Source organism: Crotalus tigris, unplaced genomic scaffold (genome assembly GCF_016545835.1).
Source record: "Crotalus tigris isolate CLP2741 ecotype Arizona unplaced genomic scaffold, ASM1654583v1 scf7180000024340.7048381, whole genome shotgun sequence".
NCBI classification, from domain to species: Eukaryota; Metazoa; Chordata; class Lepidosauria; order Squamata; family Viperidae; genus Crotalus; species Crotalus tigris.
Window position 1 is genome coordinate 2,535,963 of NW_024100510.1, and position 20,172 is coordinate 2,556,134.

Genomic DNA, 20,172 nt, shown 5'->3' on the forward strand with positions numbered 1-20,172 from the left:
TTAAGATTTCACTTGTTATACTTGGCATATATTCCTGACTGTTTTCACTTTTTGCTGTTCATCTTATCTGCTGGGATCCCTTGCTATAAAATACTGTTTATATTAGTTTTAAGTTAAAAAAAAAAACACCAGCACTTTCCTCTTGGATCTCAGTCCTCTGCTAACTTCTCCTTTTTCTTTCCAATTAAAATATCCCCAAATCAAACACTTTTTGTTTAAAAAGAATTTTCCTGAAAAAATTAAAGGCTGAGTTCACATGAAATGGATTTTCATAGTTCCTGGTTTATTCAGTTAACCATAGAGGCAAGTTTCACACAATACACTGAACTAATGTGGCTGAACAGATTTTGGTTCAGCATATCATGCAAAAATAACTATATAGTAGAAACAACACAATGTGAGTTATATAGTTGCATAAAATGTATAGTTCTTCCTCATAATTGGAAAAGTTTCACAGGTTTTTATAATGAAAAAAGGCTTGCACGCTGGTATTTTTTCTTCTTTACAATGGTATACTTCTAAATCAGAAAGCAAAATGGATTAGAATGGGAAGAGTTTAAAATATGGACCTTTGTGATTACACTGGATCATATCAATTATGGGGCCAACTATAATGCTTTTACTATACAATCATCTTTTCCAACAGAGCAAAGTAACATAAAATAAAGGATGCATTATTGCAGCTGCTTTGATCAATAACAAAATCATAAGTATTACAAGCATGCATTAACCCCTGTATACTAGAATACATCATTGTATTAAAATATCTGTTATAAAGAAAAATAATCTGAAGCTATATGCCAAAATAGAGCTTTTGGAGGGAATATGATTAGTGCCAGTCATGCAGTAATGACAGGTTGGTTCCAAGTATTTAGAGCAAATGTACAACTTGACACTGATAACAAAAGTCTCTTCATAGGGGCCGATTGATATATTGTCTGTTTTAAATCCAGAAAATATAACTTATAGATTTCCAGTGTATCCAATCAGATGATTTAATTCTTCTTTGAAAGGATTATAATTTTGTTCTCTTAAGCAGCGTAGAGGCCAGAAGAGTTTATTGGCTGGTGGAAACTCATCCCATTTTACCCATTCCCAACCTACAAAAAGAAAAAGAACAGAAGTGTTTCAGCGTAAGAAGTAAATTAATCTGTCAATGATTGCCAGGATGATTTAGTGTTAGACTGGGAAACTGGAGTTTATATAAAGGAAGAAAGTGATTGGAAAATAGTAAACTAAAAATCCCACATTGTTGTGATACAAAGATGATTTTTTTTAACCTAGAAACACAAAAGTACTTCATCATTTTAGACTGCTCCATATGGCTGTGACAGCTGCAACTGGTTAATTATTACTTCAATGACACACATAAGCACAAGCCCAGCCCTGTATAATATAGTAGCCCTGAAGGATTAGTTCAAAGATCATCTTAATCCAGCATTTTGTTTCTCATACAGTACTTGTTACCAAGTGATCTTCAGAAGAAGCAGATGGAAACAAACTGTTCTCCTGCATAAAATTAGACTCAAGCATTCCTGTTTTATTATTACAATTATCTGAGTTGCAACCTGCCTAGTTATTTTGGAGTCTTACAGTTTGACATGATATTCTGTTAGAAAAAGTTTAAAAAGACAAATATTAAGTACACAACTCAAAGGGTAATACTGGGACACTTTTTCAGTACCCTATATCCTGGAAATTAATTCGGTTTACTTCAAGATAAATCAGGGAAACTTGCAGCCCAAGCCTTACCCAGATATAATATCAATAAATAAGGGATATGATTTGTACTTTCACATACCCAAAAATGTTCAAACAAAAAAAGCAGCAAACAATTCTTGCATTATACATATATGCAGATAACATGAATAGAGTTTTTTAAAAACTTACTTTCATTTTTATCAGGTTCCAGATTCTTTGGTTCAGATTCATGATTCATATCAACTTCTCCTTTCATTAGGATGGTGACATAATGGTAATTGTCCTTTAAACTAGCAGCATTTACCACTGAAGCAAACTGCACATTTGTTAGATGCAAAGCAGCTTCTTCTAAAGTTTCTCTCTTTGCACATTCTACCAAATTTTCACTGCACAGAGAGGAAAAAAGGAAGGAAATATGAGTTATTCAGAAAGCAAGAGTGGTCCTATCTATCAGTTTGAAACATCACCAGAATCTAGTTTATATGACAACTAGCAGGCATCTACTCTGAACAAGGTGCCTGAATATTTTTGTCAACTTTGTTTGCCCTTATTCTCAAAGAAATGGGTTTGCTTATAAAGAAGTGATAGCATTTTATTTTCATTAATTCTTTTTCTGTGATGTAGCATAATTAATAATATCTGTTTACTGGTGTAAAGCCTTTTTGTATGTTGAGATAATGGAAAATCTTTGATGTTTCAGTAGTCTCAGACTGTTTTTCTTATTTATTACTTTAATAACCCTATGGAGTAGCTATGGATAGATAGGAGTCGATCATGTTTAGTCTTAGATGGAGTTGCACTGCCCCAGACAGACTCAGGGCGTAATCTGGGGGTCAGGTGGTCAGAAGTGAGGCAGGCCCCCACTTTCCTAGCCTTCTGAAAAGGCATTAAAACATGGCTCTACCCCAGACAAAACCAGCAAGGCTGCATAAAAAACTCTGATAAACTGAAAGACAAAAGAGACAAGTATAAAAAGTAGAAAGAGGGACACATAAGTAAAACAGAATACCAGTATATAGCCTGAATTTGCAGATGACATCAGGAAAGCTAAGAATCAGAAGTAAGAACTAAGACTTGCAATAAATGTCAAAAATAGTAAACTTTCTTTCAATATGTAAAGCACAAGAAAAGTCAAGGAAACGATCAGTCCACTAATGGGAGAAGATGGCAAGAAGGTTATAGGCAGCAGTGAAAGAAAGCAGAACTGCTTAAATATGTAAGATTGCTAAAACAAATAAAACTGGATCTGAAAAAGTGGAAAAACTTCCATCTTTCAATGCTGGGGAGAATAGCAACAGTGAAAATAAATATCTTAGCAAAAATCTCTTTTTATTTCAAACGATTCCTGTAAGGCTGGGAAAAGCCTTTTTTGATGAACTGAATATAACAATACTGAAATTTATCTGGCAAGGAAAAAAAGCTAGAATTAGACTGAAAATGCTATAAGAAGCGAAAGAAAGTGGAGGATTTGGACTGCAGGACTGGAGGTTATACTACCAAGCAACTATTTTAATATGGCTTAAAGAATGGATAATGCTTAGAGACAAAAAACTATTATACCTAGAGGAGCATGATCTACAAATTGGTTGGCATGCTTTTCTGTGGAATGGGAAGAATAAAATACATAGATACTTTCAAAACCACTTTATAAGAAATGCACTTCTTTCAGAATGGGAAAAAATAAAAGCAAAAATTTACATTAAGATACCTGGATGGCTTTCAACAATAGAAGCTTTTGCTTACCCAAATTTAATTAATTATGACAGAGTTGTGACCTATAAAGATATCTTGGACAATGAAGGAGAAATGAAAGGCAGACAATATTTACAAGAACAAGGTATTGATCTATCATGGTGGCCATATCTGCAAATCAAAACAAGATATGGAAAAGATGCTAAAATAATGGGATTCTATAAAGAACAGACAGAATTTGAGCAGATATTTTTAAAACAGATGAAAAGTTGATTAAGAAACTCTATAAATATCTGTTAAACTTAAAGATGGAGGAAGAACAAGTAAAAGAAACAATGATAATATGGGCAAAGAACTTTGGATATAATATAGAATTAGAAGACTGGCAAAAGTTATGGGAAAGAAATGTTAAATTAACTAAAGCAGTGGCATATAAAGAAAACTTCCGGGCTTCCGGTTTGTGCTCACAGCACTAGCGGATGTGCGGGGTGACCGCTCCCACCACTGTCCTGTTTTCTCCCGCCGGGGGACCCTGAAAAGGGTTGGAAGTTGCCCTGGAGGGGCAGTGAGTGTGAAGAGGACCTCCGACTGATTGCGGAAGGGCAGTACCCCTCCCGTTTGATCCGGAGCAACTCTTTGAACTGAGGGGAAAAGATCAGCCATTAACATGGCCCATCACTAAGCCGTTACCAGTCAAGGCCAAAATTACTATCAAGCACTTTGAAAGCACCGCAGAGGAATTGGGTGAGATCTTACCTTCTTTGTATCCTGAGTATTTTCCTGCAAAAAGCCTATTGAAATTTCTTCCCCTTTGTGGAGAGAGGAAAGGGAACGTCTTCCTCCCACCCTCTAAAATGGCAGCGTCTGACTACTTGGGGAAAAAAACCTTAAAAAGAACAACTAAGTATTTGGATTTGCATCTTTTTGATATTTGGGGACCCAAAAAGTTCCTATTTTCATGGAGATCTATTACCTTATCTACTAGTAAAAAAGTTGAAAGGATAAAAATCCAGCCCATCCTGAAAAAGACTATAAATGCTATTGGGGACATCTTGTGGCAAAGTCTGGTACAGCAAATGAATATTCTTGACCAAGAGACCTGCTTACAGCCCAGATCTATCTTTGGTACTATCTAAGAGACATAAAAAACTGAGAAAACAGCTGGGCAGTGAAATTGGCTTTTAGGAACTGTGGAGGTGAACACTTACTGACTCTTGTTTAAAAAATAGCCTCCACTAAAGGACCATTTATAACTATCTCAAAAATGGAGGAGGACCAGCAACAAATTTCGGCTAATTACAAACTTATACTTGAAAAAATTATTGAAGCTACTGAGATAATTAAATCTAGACTGAAAGACAAAGGTGCCAGCTTAAACCTACAAAATAAAACCCTGATTCCAAATAAAGAACTTACAATTCAAAAAAACAACAGAAGCTCAAATAGATTAATGCAAGTTTTGAAGCAATTGATTCATAGTGATCAATCTGGATTTATAACTGGAAGATATATGAAATATAATGTAAGATAAATTGTTAACTTAATTGAGTATCTGGATAAGAATAATCAAATTCCTGCGGCTTTGATATTTTTGAATGCTGAAAAAGCTTTTGATCAGTTAAATTGGCAATTTTTATTGAAAGTTGTAGAGAAAATGAATTTTGGGGATAAATTTTTATATGCTCTTAAGGCTATATATCAACAACAATCGGCACAAATTATAATTAATGGAGGATTAACAGAAACATTTAAAATTGAAAAGAGTACAAGACAAGGATGTCCATTATCCCCATTGTTATTTGTTTTAACAATGGAGATTTTATTAATTAAATTTTGTGAATCAACTACAATAAAGGGAATAAAAATAAAACAGAATGATTATAGGTTGAGAGCTTTTGCTGATGACATTATCTCAATCGACAGATTCGGTAAAGGATTTGATGGAAATTATAACTCAGTATGGGAAAGTTTCAGGTTTTAAGGTTAATAACAATAAGACTAAAATATTACCGAAAAATATGTCTATGAAGGAAAAGGACATGTTAGCTAAATTAACAGGTTTTGAAATAGTAAAAAAGTTTAAATACCTGGGAATATATATTACAGTTTCTAATGTCAAATTATACAAAAATAATTATGAGACATTGTGGGTAAAAGTGCAAAAGGATCTAAATGATTGGAAAAAATTACAATTATCTTTGTTAGGGAGAATTTCAGGGTAAAAATGAATGTTCTTCCAAAGTTTCCTTTTTTGTTTCAAATGATACCTATTTTGAAAAAAGATGCCAAATTGGAGGAATGGCAGAAGGGTATTAATAAGTTTATTTGGGCAGGGAAAAAACCAAGAGTTAAGTTTAAGATTATACAAGATGCACGGGAAAGAGGAGGACTTAAGGCGCCTAATTTAAAATTGAATTATGATGCGGTGGCTTTAACTCTGATTAGCAATTGGCTTAAATTAACAAATAAAAATATACTTCTTCTTGAGGGATGGGATTTATTATATGGTTGGCATGCATACTTAATTTATAATAAAAAAGTAGATCAAGTTTCTAAATCTCATATTTTAAGAAATGCTTTATTACGGGTCTGGAAGAAGTATTATTATAGGTTAAATTATAAAATTCCAATTTGGGGGATTCCTGGACACATGATAGAGGAGGTATCTAGAGGAGTGAATTTGGACAGGATTTCTTATAAGGAATTAATTAGTTTGGAAGGGAAGGACTGGCAATTAAAATCTCTAGTCGAGTTGAAGCAAGAAAATATTGTACCCTCTTGGTTTCAATATAATCAATTGTTAGTTAGGTGGAGTTTAGATCAAAAGATTGGTATTACTTTAGGGGATGTGAATTTGATAAAACAGATTAAAGATCAAACTCGAGCTCATATAAAGAGAATTTATAATGTCTTAATAGAATTGGATTCTGAAACGGAATTAGTTAAAGACTGTATGGGCATAAAATATTCAAGAGCCGATTCTATTGGATACAGTATATGGGAGATAATTTGGGTTAGAAATGTAAAATTTACTCAAGCTCAAAGTTTGAGAGAAAATTTTTATAAAATGTTTTATAGGTGGCATCTCGATCCCCAAAAGTTGTCTCGTATGTATCCTAACTTTCAGCCCAAATGTTGGAGATGTGGTAGTTTGGATGCAAGTTATTTTCATATTTGGTGGACTTGTAGAAATGTAAAAGCTTTTTGGATTAAAATTTGGTGGAACATTCAGAATATTTTTAAAAGAAAGATAAAATTTACTCCTCAACTATTTTTGTTGGGTATTATAGTAGATGTTGATGCTAAAGAAATTAACTTGATGTTGAATTTAATAACAGCAGCAGGGCTGTTGGTAGGGCAATATTGGAAGAAGGATTGTTTGCCTACTATAGAAGAATGGACACTTAAAGTGTCAAACTTAGCAGAAATGGCTAAGATTTCTGCTTATCTGAAGGATTACTCACAAGAAAGATACATTTCAGTTTGGAGGAAATGGATAGATTATATTCAGAATAAATATGGGACTAAAAAGTTCCATTTATTTTATGAGTAAATTTTAGAGTATTATTACTGTTATTATTATTATTATCATTAATAGTTTAGTATAGTGGAAAATTTATGATATTGTGTTGTTTAGATATTAGGATTTTAATTTGTTTATATGATTAAGTTTATTCTTAAATTGTTTACTTTGTGTTAAAAGAGAGTTAAAGCGCATTATATTTGTTTATTTATATAGTTGGTTAATGTTAGTTCGATTATGATTATTATATTTATTACCCTGTATTCAGCTCTGGGGTAGGGGGTAGGGGGGTGGGTTTGGGGTATATTTTGTAATTTTTTGTAAAACTTTTCAATTAAAAAAAAACAGAAGTGGAAGAAATTAATACCAAGACAGAGGACTTTAAAGAACAACAAGTACAACGTACTGAAAATTTTGACAACCAAACCCTGATTGCAACTAAAGAACTTACAACCCAAAGAGCAACAGAAGCGGAAGAAAGTAATACCAAGACGGAAGGTGTTAAAGATCAACAAGTACAGCCCACTGAAAACATAGACAACCAAACAATAACCATAAAATTGGACATGACTTTTTACTTAAACCAGAAGAAACCTGAGGAAGAAGACCAGACTGAATTGAAGATAAATACACTAGAGCAAATATGGAGACCTGACCCACCAGGGCAACAATTTAATGATTATAAATGGGCCAGTTCCTCTGGAAAATTAATAACCAGATGGTCTCCTTTGATTCAAATAACATGTGCAAGAATGGAGATCTATCTGATGATTTAAAGGCATTGGTATGGAAGCCTGGTTGGCATAAAAAGAAAGCTAGAGTTAGATTTTAAAAATGGAGTTCTAATTTATGACAGAAGATCCTAATGTCTCAACTAATGAGCCAAAGGGAGATTTTGAGATGAAGGGAAATGTGATTATAGATTTAAATATTGTTGGAAAATGATAAAAAAATAAGGGATTAATTGGCTTAATATTTAGGATTTAGATTCATAAGGAAATGAAAATTAACTATTGGAAATAGCTTCGAATTATTGTTTAGCCCAGATGATAAAGATGATGGACTTGAGACAATAAAGGACACTCTATTAATAAGTGGTGATGTACTAGGATGAGAAATAGAAAATGTTTATGAAATAAATTAAGAATATATTTAAGTAAATAATATGTGTATCTTAGATATTATAACTTTTATGTAGTGAAATAAAGGAAATTTGGGTTACTCGAAACTTAAATACTATGAATGTTAAAGGTTAAATTGGAATATCGTAATTAAAAATTAGGTAAAACTTAATAACAGGACATGGATATGTATAAGCAAAAAATATATTGATAAATGTCTCAACTGAGATGGTAGAGGACAGGAAGACCTGGAGGAACATTGTCCGCGGGGTCGCGATGGGTCGGACACGACTTCGTAATTAACAACAACAAAGGGAAATAGAGAAGGAATTTTTGATTATGTATCCTGACATATGTACTAAAGATTTGTTATTGAATTATTGATTACCCAACCACCACTCTGCTTTCTAAATACTTAAATGTAAAACTGGAAAACCAATAAAATGTGTTATATAAAAAAAGAAAACTTATATAAAATGTTTTACAGATGGTATATGACACCAGTGAGATTAGCAAAAATGTTTAAAAATACTTTAAATAAATGTTGGAAATGCAAACAAAGACCAGGTACTTATTACCATATCTAGTGGACATGCCCTAAAGCAAAAAGATTTTGGTTAAAAATATATTTATGGTTGGAGAAAATGACTAAAAAACAAATAAGACTTTAAGCTAGAATTATTTTTGTTAGGAATAATAGGAGCAAATTATGAGAAAGACTGTATATATTTAATTTTACATGTACTAACTGCAGCAAGAATTGTATTTGCCCAACATTGGAAAAATGAAAATTTACCAACTGAAGAATTGAGAAAATTTTAGAGTGTGCAGAAATTGATAGATTGACTTTAAACATAAAAGAGAAAGAAGACTCAGTGTATTTTAGAACATGGGATAATTTTTATCAATGGCTAGAAAAATGAGTGAGAGAAAGGAATGTGATATGTAATTTGAATATATATTAGCAAGAAGAAGAGGGATTAACATATTATGATAATTAACTATTATCTATTATTTTTTGTTAAACACATGAATCCCGACATTATGCTGTTTGCTAAATATTAAGGTTATTTGAAAAAATTCTAACGAGAACCCCAATCCTAATCCTAACCCAAATCCCAAAAGAAAGCAGAACTGCTTAAGTCAATTCTTTGCACTGATCTTTACACAAAAAAGGAAAAAAAATAGTCCAACCTATCGAAGGCAACACTGTAGAAGACAAAATAGGAATGCAAATCAAAATAGGCAAGAAAATGATAAGACAACACCTATCCATGCTAGACAAGTTCAAATCACCTGGACCAGATGAATTACATCCCAGAGTTTTGAAGGAGGCGGCAGATGTGATCTTGGAACTACTGAACCCTATCTTTCAAAGATCCTGGAGCACCAGGGAATTACTAGAGCAGGGCTTTTCAACCTTTTCACCCACTGTACCACTTTTAGGATATGGCAACATCCGAGTACCACCAGGCACCTAGCAAGGGGTCAAAAACCTGATGACCAAAAAAAAAAAAAAAATGAAAAAAGTGATAAAGTACAAGTACAAGTACAAGAACTTACAACAGTTCGCTTAGTGACTCTTAGAAGTTACTCTTAGAAGTTACAATGGAACTGAAAAAAGTTCCCCCCAAGCCACAGCCGAGCAAGACACCTGCCTGCCCACCCGGTGGTGCTCTTCCTCCTGTCCGAGGTTTTCATTGTTGTATTTCTGTTGAGGATTGGCAGCTGGAGTGGGGGGGATGTTTGGTTTTTATTCCCCCCCCCCCGTCTGGTGGGTGGTTGCAGCAGGTTTTGGTCACTTCACATGACTCTGGGACACTGTGACCGTCATAAATATGAATCAGTTGCCAAGCATCTGAATGTAAATCACAAGACCCTGGAGATGCTGCAACATTCCAGCTGATTGGCGCTTCTTCAGGGCTCAGCAGAAGCACCAGAATCAGCACTGAGCTCCAGCTGGAGCCTGGCACTGATCCTGGCGCTTCCGCTGAGCCCTGACAGCCCCAAAGAAATGCCGATCAGCTGGAAAGCGGCGCTGATCCTGGCGCTTCCACTGAGCTCTGACAGCCCTGCAGCTCCAGCCATCTCTCACTCAGGCTTGTGCGATGCTGCCACCGGTTCAGCTCATTTCCCTCCCCCGCTACCACTTTTCTAGGATGGTCACGTACCACCTGCCAGATGCCACTGTACCACAGGCAGTACTCGTACCACTGGTTGAAAAGCCCTGTACTAGAGGACCAGAAAAGAACTGATATGGTTCCCATCTTCAAAAAATGAAAACAAATGGATTAAAGAAACTACAGAACAATTAGCCTGACATCAATATTTTTGAAGACCCTGACAAAGATAATCAAGCAACAGATCTGTGAACACTAGACAAACCTTACTGAATTCTTTGACAAAGTGATTAAATTAGTGGACCAGTGAAATGCTGTGGATATTGGACTTCAGCAATTTGACAAAATAGATCATAGCCTACTTCTTGGCCAAGATAGAAAAATGTGGGATAGATATCATCACTACTAGATGGATTTGTAGTGACAGCATCCTTACCAGTCCCTGGTTTCCTCAGACGCAGAAGAAGGATAAAAAGGTGACCGGCAAACAGGAATGATCCAACAAGTGCTTTATTCCACAAACAAAGTCAGTGCTGGGAGTGGTTTGCTCCCAGCGCCTTACATACGTTCCCTATCCGCAGCTCCCCCCCCCACACACACAGCAGGCCAACATCCAGTGCCTGCCTTGGAAAGCCGCACGGCAGGAGTCTCTCTCTCCTGGCCTGCCGCCCAGTCACAACTGGTTGGGGTCGGCTCCATGCTTCGCAGCTGAGCATCGGAACCCTCTGCAGTGGAGGTAGGCCCCCTCCCCCCTCGGGCACCACTTCAGTCCTTGCATGCCAGGTGATCGGCGGCCTTGCTGAGAGGTCTCCTCGTCCATTCGGCGGCATGCTGTTCAACAGCCCCAGTTCCAAGCCGCGAGGCTTCCCTGTCCGTCGCCGGCATTGCTGGACCTGAATCGTCAAGATGCCTGGCCATTTAGCGGCATCCTTGCTGGCATTGGTACAGGGCCTGGCTGTCCTTGCCGGTGTTGTGGGGCCTGGCTGTCCAGCGGCATAGCCACCTGGAGCTGCAGGATGTGCCATCTGCAGCCTTCCCCCCCCTCTTTGAATGTCGAGCCCTCGAGGCTTGTCAGGCGGCTCCCTCTACCAGGGCTCCACCTGGAAAGCAAAGAGAAACATGTAAGCATTTACCTGCTATAGCGGAATGTTCAGCCAACCTCCACCCGGCTTGCCGGGGCATTTTCGATGGAATTTGCACAGCAATCGGGGGCATGGATATCTGCCTCCCCAACTCAGGACGCCTCCATATTAGGGTACCCTGTTCACCGCACGGGTACTGTAGCCGTCCCCATCAGATACGAGAGCCCAGGATCTCCTGTATCTCATAATGGTCCCCCATGACAGACTCTGGCACCCCTTTCACAGGCCTACAGGAGGAACCCCCTATTGGCTTCAACAGACTACAGTGGAAGACCTGGTGTATCTTCCCCAGAAACCGAGGTAGCTGTAACCATACGGCCACTGGATTGATGACCTGTCTGACCTGGAACGGCCTTAGGTATTTGGGACCTAGCTTCTTACAGGATACCCTCAGGTGTACGTACTTCGTTGATAGGTACACCAGATCACCCACTGAAAAGGCTTTTGGGGCCTCCTTTTCTTATCGGTCTGTGCTTTTGTGGCCTCTTCGGCTTTTACTAAGGCTTTCTTTACGATACCCCACAAAACCCCCAATGCGTGTTATCCAATCCCGAGGTTGACAGAGCATCCCTTGTTTATACTCGGGGATTGGGACGAAGTCCAGAGTGTGCACCACCCGGAAGGGGCAAAACCGGTGCTGCTGTGCACTGCGTAATTTTGTATGCCACTTCTACAAATGGCAGTAGGTCAACCCAGTCCATCTGTTAGTATGAAACGTAACTCCAGAGATAGCACTCCACCATTGCATTTGCCCGTTTTGTCACCCCATTGGGGCTGGGCTGATACACCAAGCTGAGTCCTTGGGACCCAATAAACTGGATAAACTCATGCCAGAAGTGGGCCGTGAACATCACCCTCCCGATCTGAGATGATTCATTGGGGCATCCCGTGCAGGCAATATACCTGCATGATAAACAGCTTGGCCAGCTTCCAAGCGGATGGCAACCCCTTACACGGGACAAAGTGCTTGGAAAAGAGGTCTATTACAGTCCAAATTACAGTACAGCCACGACTCTCTGGCAACTCCACGATGAAGTCCATTGCAATGTCCTCCCAGGGTTGAGTTGGGTCTGCCACCGTTTGTAACAACCCCAAGGGCTTCCCTGTACGGGACTTTGTGGTGGCACAGACATGGTATCCCCGTACAAAGGCCTCCACGTTTGCTTTCATCTGTGACCACCAGAACTGCCACCGTAACAAATGCAGGGTGTTCAGAAACTCGAAATAGCCCACCTACTTTACATCATGGCACCGTTGCAACACCCTGTCTTAGAGCCTGTGGGACATATAGTTTGTCACCTTTCCATGTCAGCCCATCCCTTGTCAGTAGGCCTTGATGATCCTGTAGCCAGGGGTTGCCCTGAACTGCCTAGCAGCTCCTGGCCCAGGTCAAGTACCAGGTTGTATGTCACCACCTATGCTGCCACTTGTTGGCAGGGGGGCATGATGGCCTGTACCACCTCTTCCTGCTTACTGTTTTATTGGAGCATTCTTGACAAGGCGTCGGCTAGAAAGTTTTTCCCCCCTGGTGCATACCTCAAATGAAAACGGAAACATTGGAAATATTGCACCCATCGTACATGTTTGGGGGACAGGCACCTTGGTGTCTGCAACGCCTCGAGGTTTTTATGGTCCGTCCAGACCTCGAACGGTTCCTTCGCTCCCTCTAGTAGGTGTTGCCACGTTGATAGTGCCCAACGTATGGCAAACGCCTCCTTCTCCCATATAGCCCATGCCCTCTCGGTATCCATCAGCTTACATGACATGTAAGCACAGAGCTGTAATGTTCCCTGTAATGTTTGAAGCAACACCGCCCCCCCACTGCGACATCACTGGCATTGGCCTGCACCACAAACGGCAGGTCAGGGTTTGCGTGGATCAAAACCGGCTTCCTTGTGATCAGGGCCTTTAGGTCCTCAAAGGCCTTCTGACATGCCATGGTCCCTGCCAGTGGCTGACCCGGGCATGGCTTAGTTGCAGTCTGTCGTGTGTGGAGCAGGTCTGTCAGGGGTAGGGCCACCACAGCAAATGAGGGATGAACTGCTGATAGAAGTTGGTGAACCCCAAGAAACTCTGTAGCTGATGGGTCCGAGGTGCCTGCCACTCCAGTACAGCCTTGACCTTATTAGGGTCCATTTCCACTCCTACCCCCGATATCCAGTATCCCAGATAGTCCAGCTGTGTTTGGTAGAAGTCGCACTTGGAGAGCTTCATGAACAGGTTTGCCTTCACCAGTTTCACCAGCACCTGTCACACCAGACAGATGTGTTCCTCCATGTTGGAGATATAGATTAAGATGTCGCCAAATACACGAGCACCCCACGGTAAAGGTGTTCATGCAATACCTCATTGATGAGCTGCATAAATACTATAGGGGCTCTCTGTAGGCCAAACAGAATCACCCGGAACTGGTAGCTATGAAGCGGGCAGTTGAACGCCGTCTTCCACTCATTCCCTTGCTTGATATGGACCCTGTAATACGCCTCCCGTAAGTCCAGCTTGGTGAACACCTTACCCTTTGCTAAATGGGCCAACAGGTCTTTCGTTAGTGGTAGGGGGTACATGTTTTCCACACAAACCCCGTTGATGCCACGGAAGTCTACACACAAGCGCAGGATGCCATCCTTCTTTTCCTTAAACAGTACTGGAGCTGTGATCTGCAAACTGCAATCGGGCCGGCTGGATGAAGCCCCTTGCTAGATTCTGGTCAATATACCACCGCAACTCCTCCATCTCCTTGGGCGTCATTGCGTACAACCGGGGTTTGGGCAGTTTGGCGCCTGGCACAATATCGATCGCAGTGTCGGTTGGTTAGTGGGGAGGTAGGACGTCGCACTCTCGCTCGCTGAACACTTGGCAAGGCCGGCATATACCCCCGGGAAGTGGGTTTCTCCCCTTGTGCTCTCTTGGCGTGGCTTTGCCTCCCTACTCCCTTCTCCACCCCCTTTTACCAGTTCCTGGTCTGGCGGCCGGGGATCAATTCCAATCCGTAGTTTTTGGTATCCACCTTCCCACCAAATTGTTGGACCCCACTTGTCCAGCCACGTCAGTCCTAGGATAACGGCCTCGGTCATGGAAGGGACCATGATGAAGCGGAGGATCTCTCAATGGGCCCCCATCTCTAGCCTGACAGGCTCTGTTATGAAGGTAGCCAGAGCCCCCCCCCAGGAGGGACCCATTCACCTGCACAAACCAGATTGGGTTGGCCAGTTGCCTCATTTTGATCCCTGCCTCAGCCACCATGCCCTTACTGATCAGGCAATGGGTGCAGCCGGAATCAATCAGGGCCCTGTATTCCTCCCGATGGCCTGTCTGTGGACTCGTCAGTACAATAGGGATGACGAATGGTCGTATTGGTTCACTCACCATAGGGTCTTCTGATGGCTTGTCCTCGCTATCATATGTCACCAACTAGTATCTGATGGCTGCCGTTGCCTCCTCCTCCTCCGGGGCTGTCCGTCGAGGAGTGATCCCTTCTGTCTGATGCGCTGCCCTCAGCTTCTCTGGGCCCTTCTTGGATGTGGGACCGGCCTTCCCAGAGGTCATTAGGTTCCCCCATGGAACAGGGACTGGATACTCCGCTGCCCAATGTCCTGGCTGGTTGCACCAGATACACCTGAACAACGCCCGGAGAATGGGCCCAGAGGAACCCGAGCCCAAAGCCTGGGGCCTCCGTCCTTTATCCTTCGGCTTCTCTATGACCCTATGTGGTACTAATGGGACCTCTCCCTTTGGGCGGAACTCTTGCAGGCCTGCATCCAAGTCCACCACTACACAGAACCAGTCCTGGAGTCAGCTCAGGACACCATGAAAAACACATACCTGGCGCAGATCTCAGTCCAGGCCTGCTTGAAACTGGTAAACCAGTAGACGTTGTGGCCAGGAGCGCAGTCTACCAGCCACCCACTGGAATTCACAGATGTACTCTGCTGCAGACCGGCCTCGCTGATTTAGCACCAGTATCTTTGCCTCGACCCACTGGACCCGGGAGACGTCCTCAAACCGGGATCGCAGAACCTCCAGGGGACAGACCAGCATCGCCAGTTCCCTGGCATGGTCACTGTACAGATCCGCCCCCATTCTGCTACTTTGCCCTGTAATCCTGCCATTATCGCCATCACCATTGCCCACTGAGATGGATAGAAGCGAGCGTATCAGTCCAGATGGCTTATAACCTGGCTGAGGAACATCGCCAACTGGTCCGGGTTCCCATCGAATGTTGCTGGTATTGGTGGCAGACCCCAAGCCTCCCTTGGACTCCATGGCCCCAAAGACTAACCCGTGCCCTGTAGAGTGTCAGCCATAGGTGGAAAGCACTGGTCCCCGTGCCCTGCCGTCTGCCGGACCAAGGAACCACTTGGCCTAGCCGTCCTCCTGGTGGGGGCTCCACCTGGGTCCATCAAAGGCCTGCCGTCCCACTCAGGCCGTGATTGTTCTGTCGGTATACCCCATCTTGGGAGTACCAGGCACACGCCCAGGAGCTACCCTGAACAGCGGGCTGGCCAGACGGAACTGGGATGGTCCCGACGGGTGGCTGTGTCTCCGTCCAGGATCACAAAGCCATCTCACCGGCCGCTTCCCATCTTGACCATGAGGGGGATCCTGGAACCCGGTCTCACCGAGCTTGTCCCTCAGGATGTCCATGGTGTGATGTCCGGGTGCCGTGGAATAGCTCCAACCCCCATCATCTTCGTCCATGAGACGCCTCTCCCACCACTCCATCAGAGGCTCTTCGGCACCTGGTTTATGTGTGTGGCCGGCATCTGGGTTGGTGAGTGCAGAGCTGTGCCACCTTACGTCCTGGGGCTCACTCACTGGAGCTGCAGGCTGCGCCTTGGGCCGCACCACAGGCTGAGCATCCCCAGCTCCTACATCAGGTATTGGCCCTGCTGCCTCAGCTGGCTCTCCTCCCTCAGCCACAGGTGCTGCCTCCTGCGTTCCCTCAGCCATTCCCTGGATAGCACCCAAAGTTCTGTCTTAGGCCCAGTACTCTTTACTGTCTTCATAAATGTTTAGATGAGGGGATAGAAGGGGAATTCACTGAATTTGCAGATGACAACAAGTATGTGGGAGGAAATAACCAACACTTTAGAACAGGGTAGGCAATTACTTTTCCCAAGGGGTCACAGGCAAAACTGGGACTGTTGTGGAGAGCTGAATCAATGGGGCTGCTGCCACACGCCCTGCCATCATGGGTTGGACAAAATCAGCTGCGGGCCATAAAATGTGCACGTCTGTCCAGAAGAATCTTGACAGACATGTACACTTGGCCTTATACAATAAAATGTAATTTGGAGATAAGAAAAATAAGGTTTTACATTTAGGCAAGAAAAACCAAATGCATTTGTATAGAACAAGTGATACCTGGTTTAACAGCAGTAATTGTGAGGGTGATCTAGGTGTCCTAGTAGATAAACATTTAAGTATGAGCCAACAGGGTGCTGCAGCTGCTGAAAAAAGCCAATACAATCCTAGGCTGCATTAAGCAAGGGATAATATCAAGATCAAATGAAGTGGTGGTACTGCTTTATGCTACATTAGTAAAACCACACTTGAAATAATACATTCAGTTTTGATCACGATACAAAAAAGATGAAAGAGTGCAGAGAAGAGTACAAAGATGATAAGGGGACTGAAGGATGAAACACAATGAATGGTTGCAGGAGCTGGGTATGTTTAGCCTAATGCAGAGAAGGACTGGGGTGGCTTGATAGTAGTCTTCCAATATTTGAGGGGCTGTCACAGAGAGGAGAGGATGAACCAATTCTCCAAAGCACGTAATGACAGGACAAGAAGTAAGGGATGGAAATTTATCAAAGAGAGATCCATCTAGAATTAAGGAGAAATTTCCTGTCAGTGAGAATAATTAATCAGTGGAATGGCCTGCCTCCTGAAGTTGTGGGTGCTTCATCATTGGAGATGTTTAAGAAGGGATTGGACAGCCACTTGTCCAGAATGGTACAGGATCTCCTCCTTGAGCAGGGGGTTGACTAGAAGACCTCCAAGGTCTCTTTCAACTTTGTTATTTTGTTACTATTACTGCCACTAGAAAGTAAAGCAAAGCCTTTCCTTCCTTTCCCCTCAATTCTGTGCTGCAATAAGATTAGTAGCAAAATCCCTCATAACCAGCAATACTAGATTTGGGCTACAAAAAAGAAAAGCAAATGTTAGTCTACTATATCTATTGTTACCACTCTTGGTCATTTAATGTTTCACAACCAAAATCTAGTAGCTTTACCACCAATAAAATTGAGAGATGACTAATCATTGGCGCTAAGAAAGAACACCTTAGAATTAACCCAGACCCCAAAATAAGTGAGTAATTTCCTTCTAAAATAAAAGGAATCTTATAATTAAATATCACAAAGGAAACCCAGACCCTTAAAACTGCTATCTGGAATGTAAATGAACCCAGGAAGGAGGGGGTACACCTCAGGAAAAGAACCATTTAAAGGACAAGTCAAACCGAATTTAAAAAGATGAAGTTTTTCCTGTCTCTCATCCTCATTCCCCCTCCCCTGAGCTATTCTGAGCAAACTGCCAAGACAAAGAAAAACATTCCGGAGAAAGAGAAAACCCGGACTCCTGTCTCTATGAAACAATTAAGACCCATCAATCTCAATAGGTTTTTTGTAACACTAACAAAAACGAGACATGAACCATATAGGAACATATTTACATGAACAAAGGGTCCTTCTTGAAGGCAGCATTAATCAATACTGGCCAAAGCAGACACAAACCAGATAGAATTAATTTAACAAAAATCCTTTCAGAAGTCAAATCATAATTTCAATAACTTGAGGGGTATAAGAACAAGTGCCCGCACCTTGGGAAACTACTAGCTAGTCCAGGAACCTCCGCTGTATTGTATGGTGTCTGGTTTCTGTAAATAAACCTACTTTCTGGCAGCTTGCTTCGTTTCCTGTCATTTCTTCCACCTGCGCTGAAGGTCTGCTTCCCAGCTGGAGACCCGAACCAAGGAAAAACTTCTGACAAAAGTTTTTTTAAAAATAACACTCCACATTATTAAAACTATTTCCTGCTTGAGCAGGGTGTTAGACTAGAAGACCTCCAAGGTCCCTTTCAACTGTTATTCTGTTACTGATATCAAGAACGACTGACTCCTTTCTTATTAATTCCCTTTTTCTCCTGGGTCTATGAGGCTTACAACTTTTTAAAATTAAAATTGAGCGTTCATTCAGAAGGCATCCCATCTATTTAACCCGGCATTTTTCAAAGACGGCAGCATTAAAAGTGTGGACTTCTATTCCCGGAATGTTGGGATTCCGGAAATTGGAGTCCACACATCGTAAAGTATCCGAGTACGACAAACGCCTATTTCATTCCAGAATAAAAGCCGCCAAAGCCTCTCCGCCAGGTCCACGAGCGCAAGAGGAACGGGCCGCGCAGCACTGTCACGAGGCATGCCTCCAGCTCACCCAAACTCTAAGTGCCCTCCAGGAAGCTGGAAGAAACCCCTCCCGACGACACTTCTCCGCTTGCCTACTAGGACGCAACCAGGGTGCCTAAGGCTCGTTATCACCACCCCAACTCCGACCCCCGGCCGAAGCGGCTTCTCCATAACCGGATCCTGCAGAATTGCACTGGATTTAACTCCGCCTTCCTCCGCAAGCCGGTCGAACAGCCAATCCGCGTGGTAGAGGCTCTTGGCAGGTTCCTCAAGGCTCAACTGCCGATGGCAACTGGTAATCTGGTAGAAGAGACGTTCAAGATGGATAATTATTATCTCGATTAAAAATAGAACTTTTTAAAACGACAGAATCCGTCTTAAAATCTCCACTGGGAATAAAAAAGCCGACTATAAAAATCTACTGATCAAACAATGGTGGTGGATGCAGTTTAGGGTAAACAAACACAAAATAATACTAATAGGCACAAAAACGCCAAACTTCACTTTAAAATTAAGAGACTGGCTCTGACTTTGCAATGTACCCCTTAGTAATCACGATTTACTGGATTTGCACAGTGCATTCGGCCATAAACTGATAACCCGAATGAAGCACCCTTAACTGTTCTTGTAAAATTAAACAGGATCAAACCTGATTAGCAGGTAGATGGAGGCCACGGAGAATTATAGAAAGGTAAGCTAAACCTAGAGAGCCAGTTTATGATAGTGGTTAAGGCATCAAAGCTAGAAACCAGGAGCCCTTAGCTTGGGCCAGTCACTTTCTCTCCACCCTACTAGGAAGTAGGCAGTGGCAAACTACTTCTGAAAAACTTTACAAAGAAAACTGGGAATTTGTCCAGGTAGAATAAGAAAAAAGGAAAAAAATCTACAGAGGGAAACGAAGATTACATGTTTGTCTTTACCAGGAGTTGAGCTAACTGGCTGGAGTCTTTAATTTACAGCTCAGTTATTTAGTCAAAGATGAGCACATCTTTAATAGCAGAAACTGCCTTGAGCCATGGCTTCCTATAGTTAGTAGAAATGTCTGCATTAGAATCCTGGAGGAGGGGTATGCACCTGTGTATGACTGGGAGTAAAATGAAAGGTTTCAGGTGAATGAATTTACGAGGCGTGTTATGATTCCTGATGTAACAACGCATGGTTGCCTTATTTGCTCTAGTAGCTCAGGATTACATAGAACTGAGTATGGTCGGAACCATGTGAACTTTATGAGCAATTTCCGAGTTAAGCTAGCTGAATTCACCCAGTTTCAGACAGCAACAATCTAGCTCCCGTGCTCTTAAATTAGCATTTTAGGTGCAACCGGAGTGAAGGTGAACCTGAGTAGTTGCGGCCAAGTTTTTGTGCCTCGGGCAAACTTCCACAGAAGGCTCGCTTTCTGCCGGAGCTTTCGGTTTCCTGCGTGGCAGCTCCGACTTCTGGTCCGTCGAGTCTGGTTCCCGCT

General features: G+C 41.8%; 1 protein-coding gene across 2 annotated transcripts; it reads right to left on the reverse strand.

The window, feature by feature from the left end:
* Window positions 1-262: 262 nt before the first annotated feature.
* NUDT15 (nudix hydrolase 15) lies at window positions 263-20,168 on the reverse strand. Of its 2 annotated transcripts, XM_039326188.1 has the most exons (5): window positions 20,048-20,168; window positions 18,803-19,010; window positions 18,126-18,261; window positions 1,891-2,087; window positions 263-1,100 (listed from the first exon to the last, which is right to left on the reverse strand). In XM_039326188.1, exons 2-5 carry the CDS (start codon window positions 18,879-18,881, stop codon window positions 964-966), a joined length of 549 nt encoding a protein of 182 aa, XP_039182122.1. In that variant the 5' UTR covers window positions 18,882-19,010; window positions 20,048-20,168; the 3' UTR covers window positions 263-963. The 2 variants fall into 2 exon arrangements, with proteins under 2 accessions (XP_039182122.1, XP_039182123.1); XM_039326189.1 differs by lacking the exon at window positions 18,126-18,261 and having other exon boundaries at window positions 18,739-19,010.
* Between the last annotated feature and the right edge of the window lie 4 nt (window positions 20,169-20,172).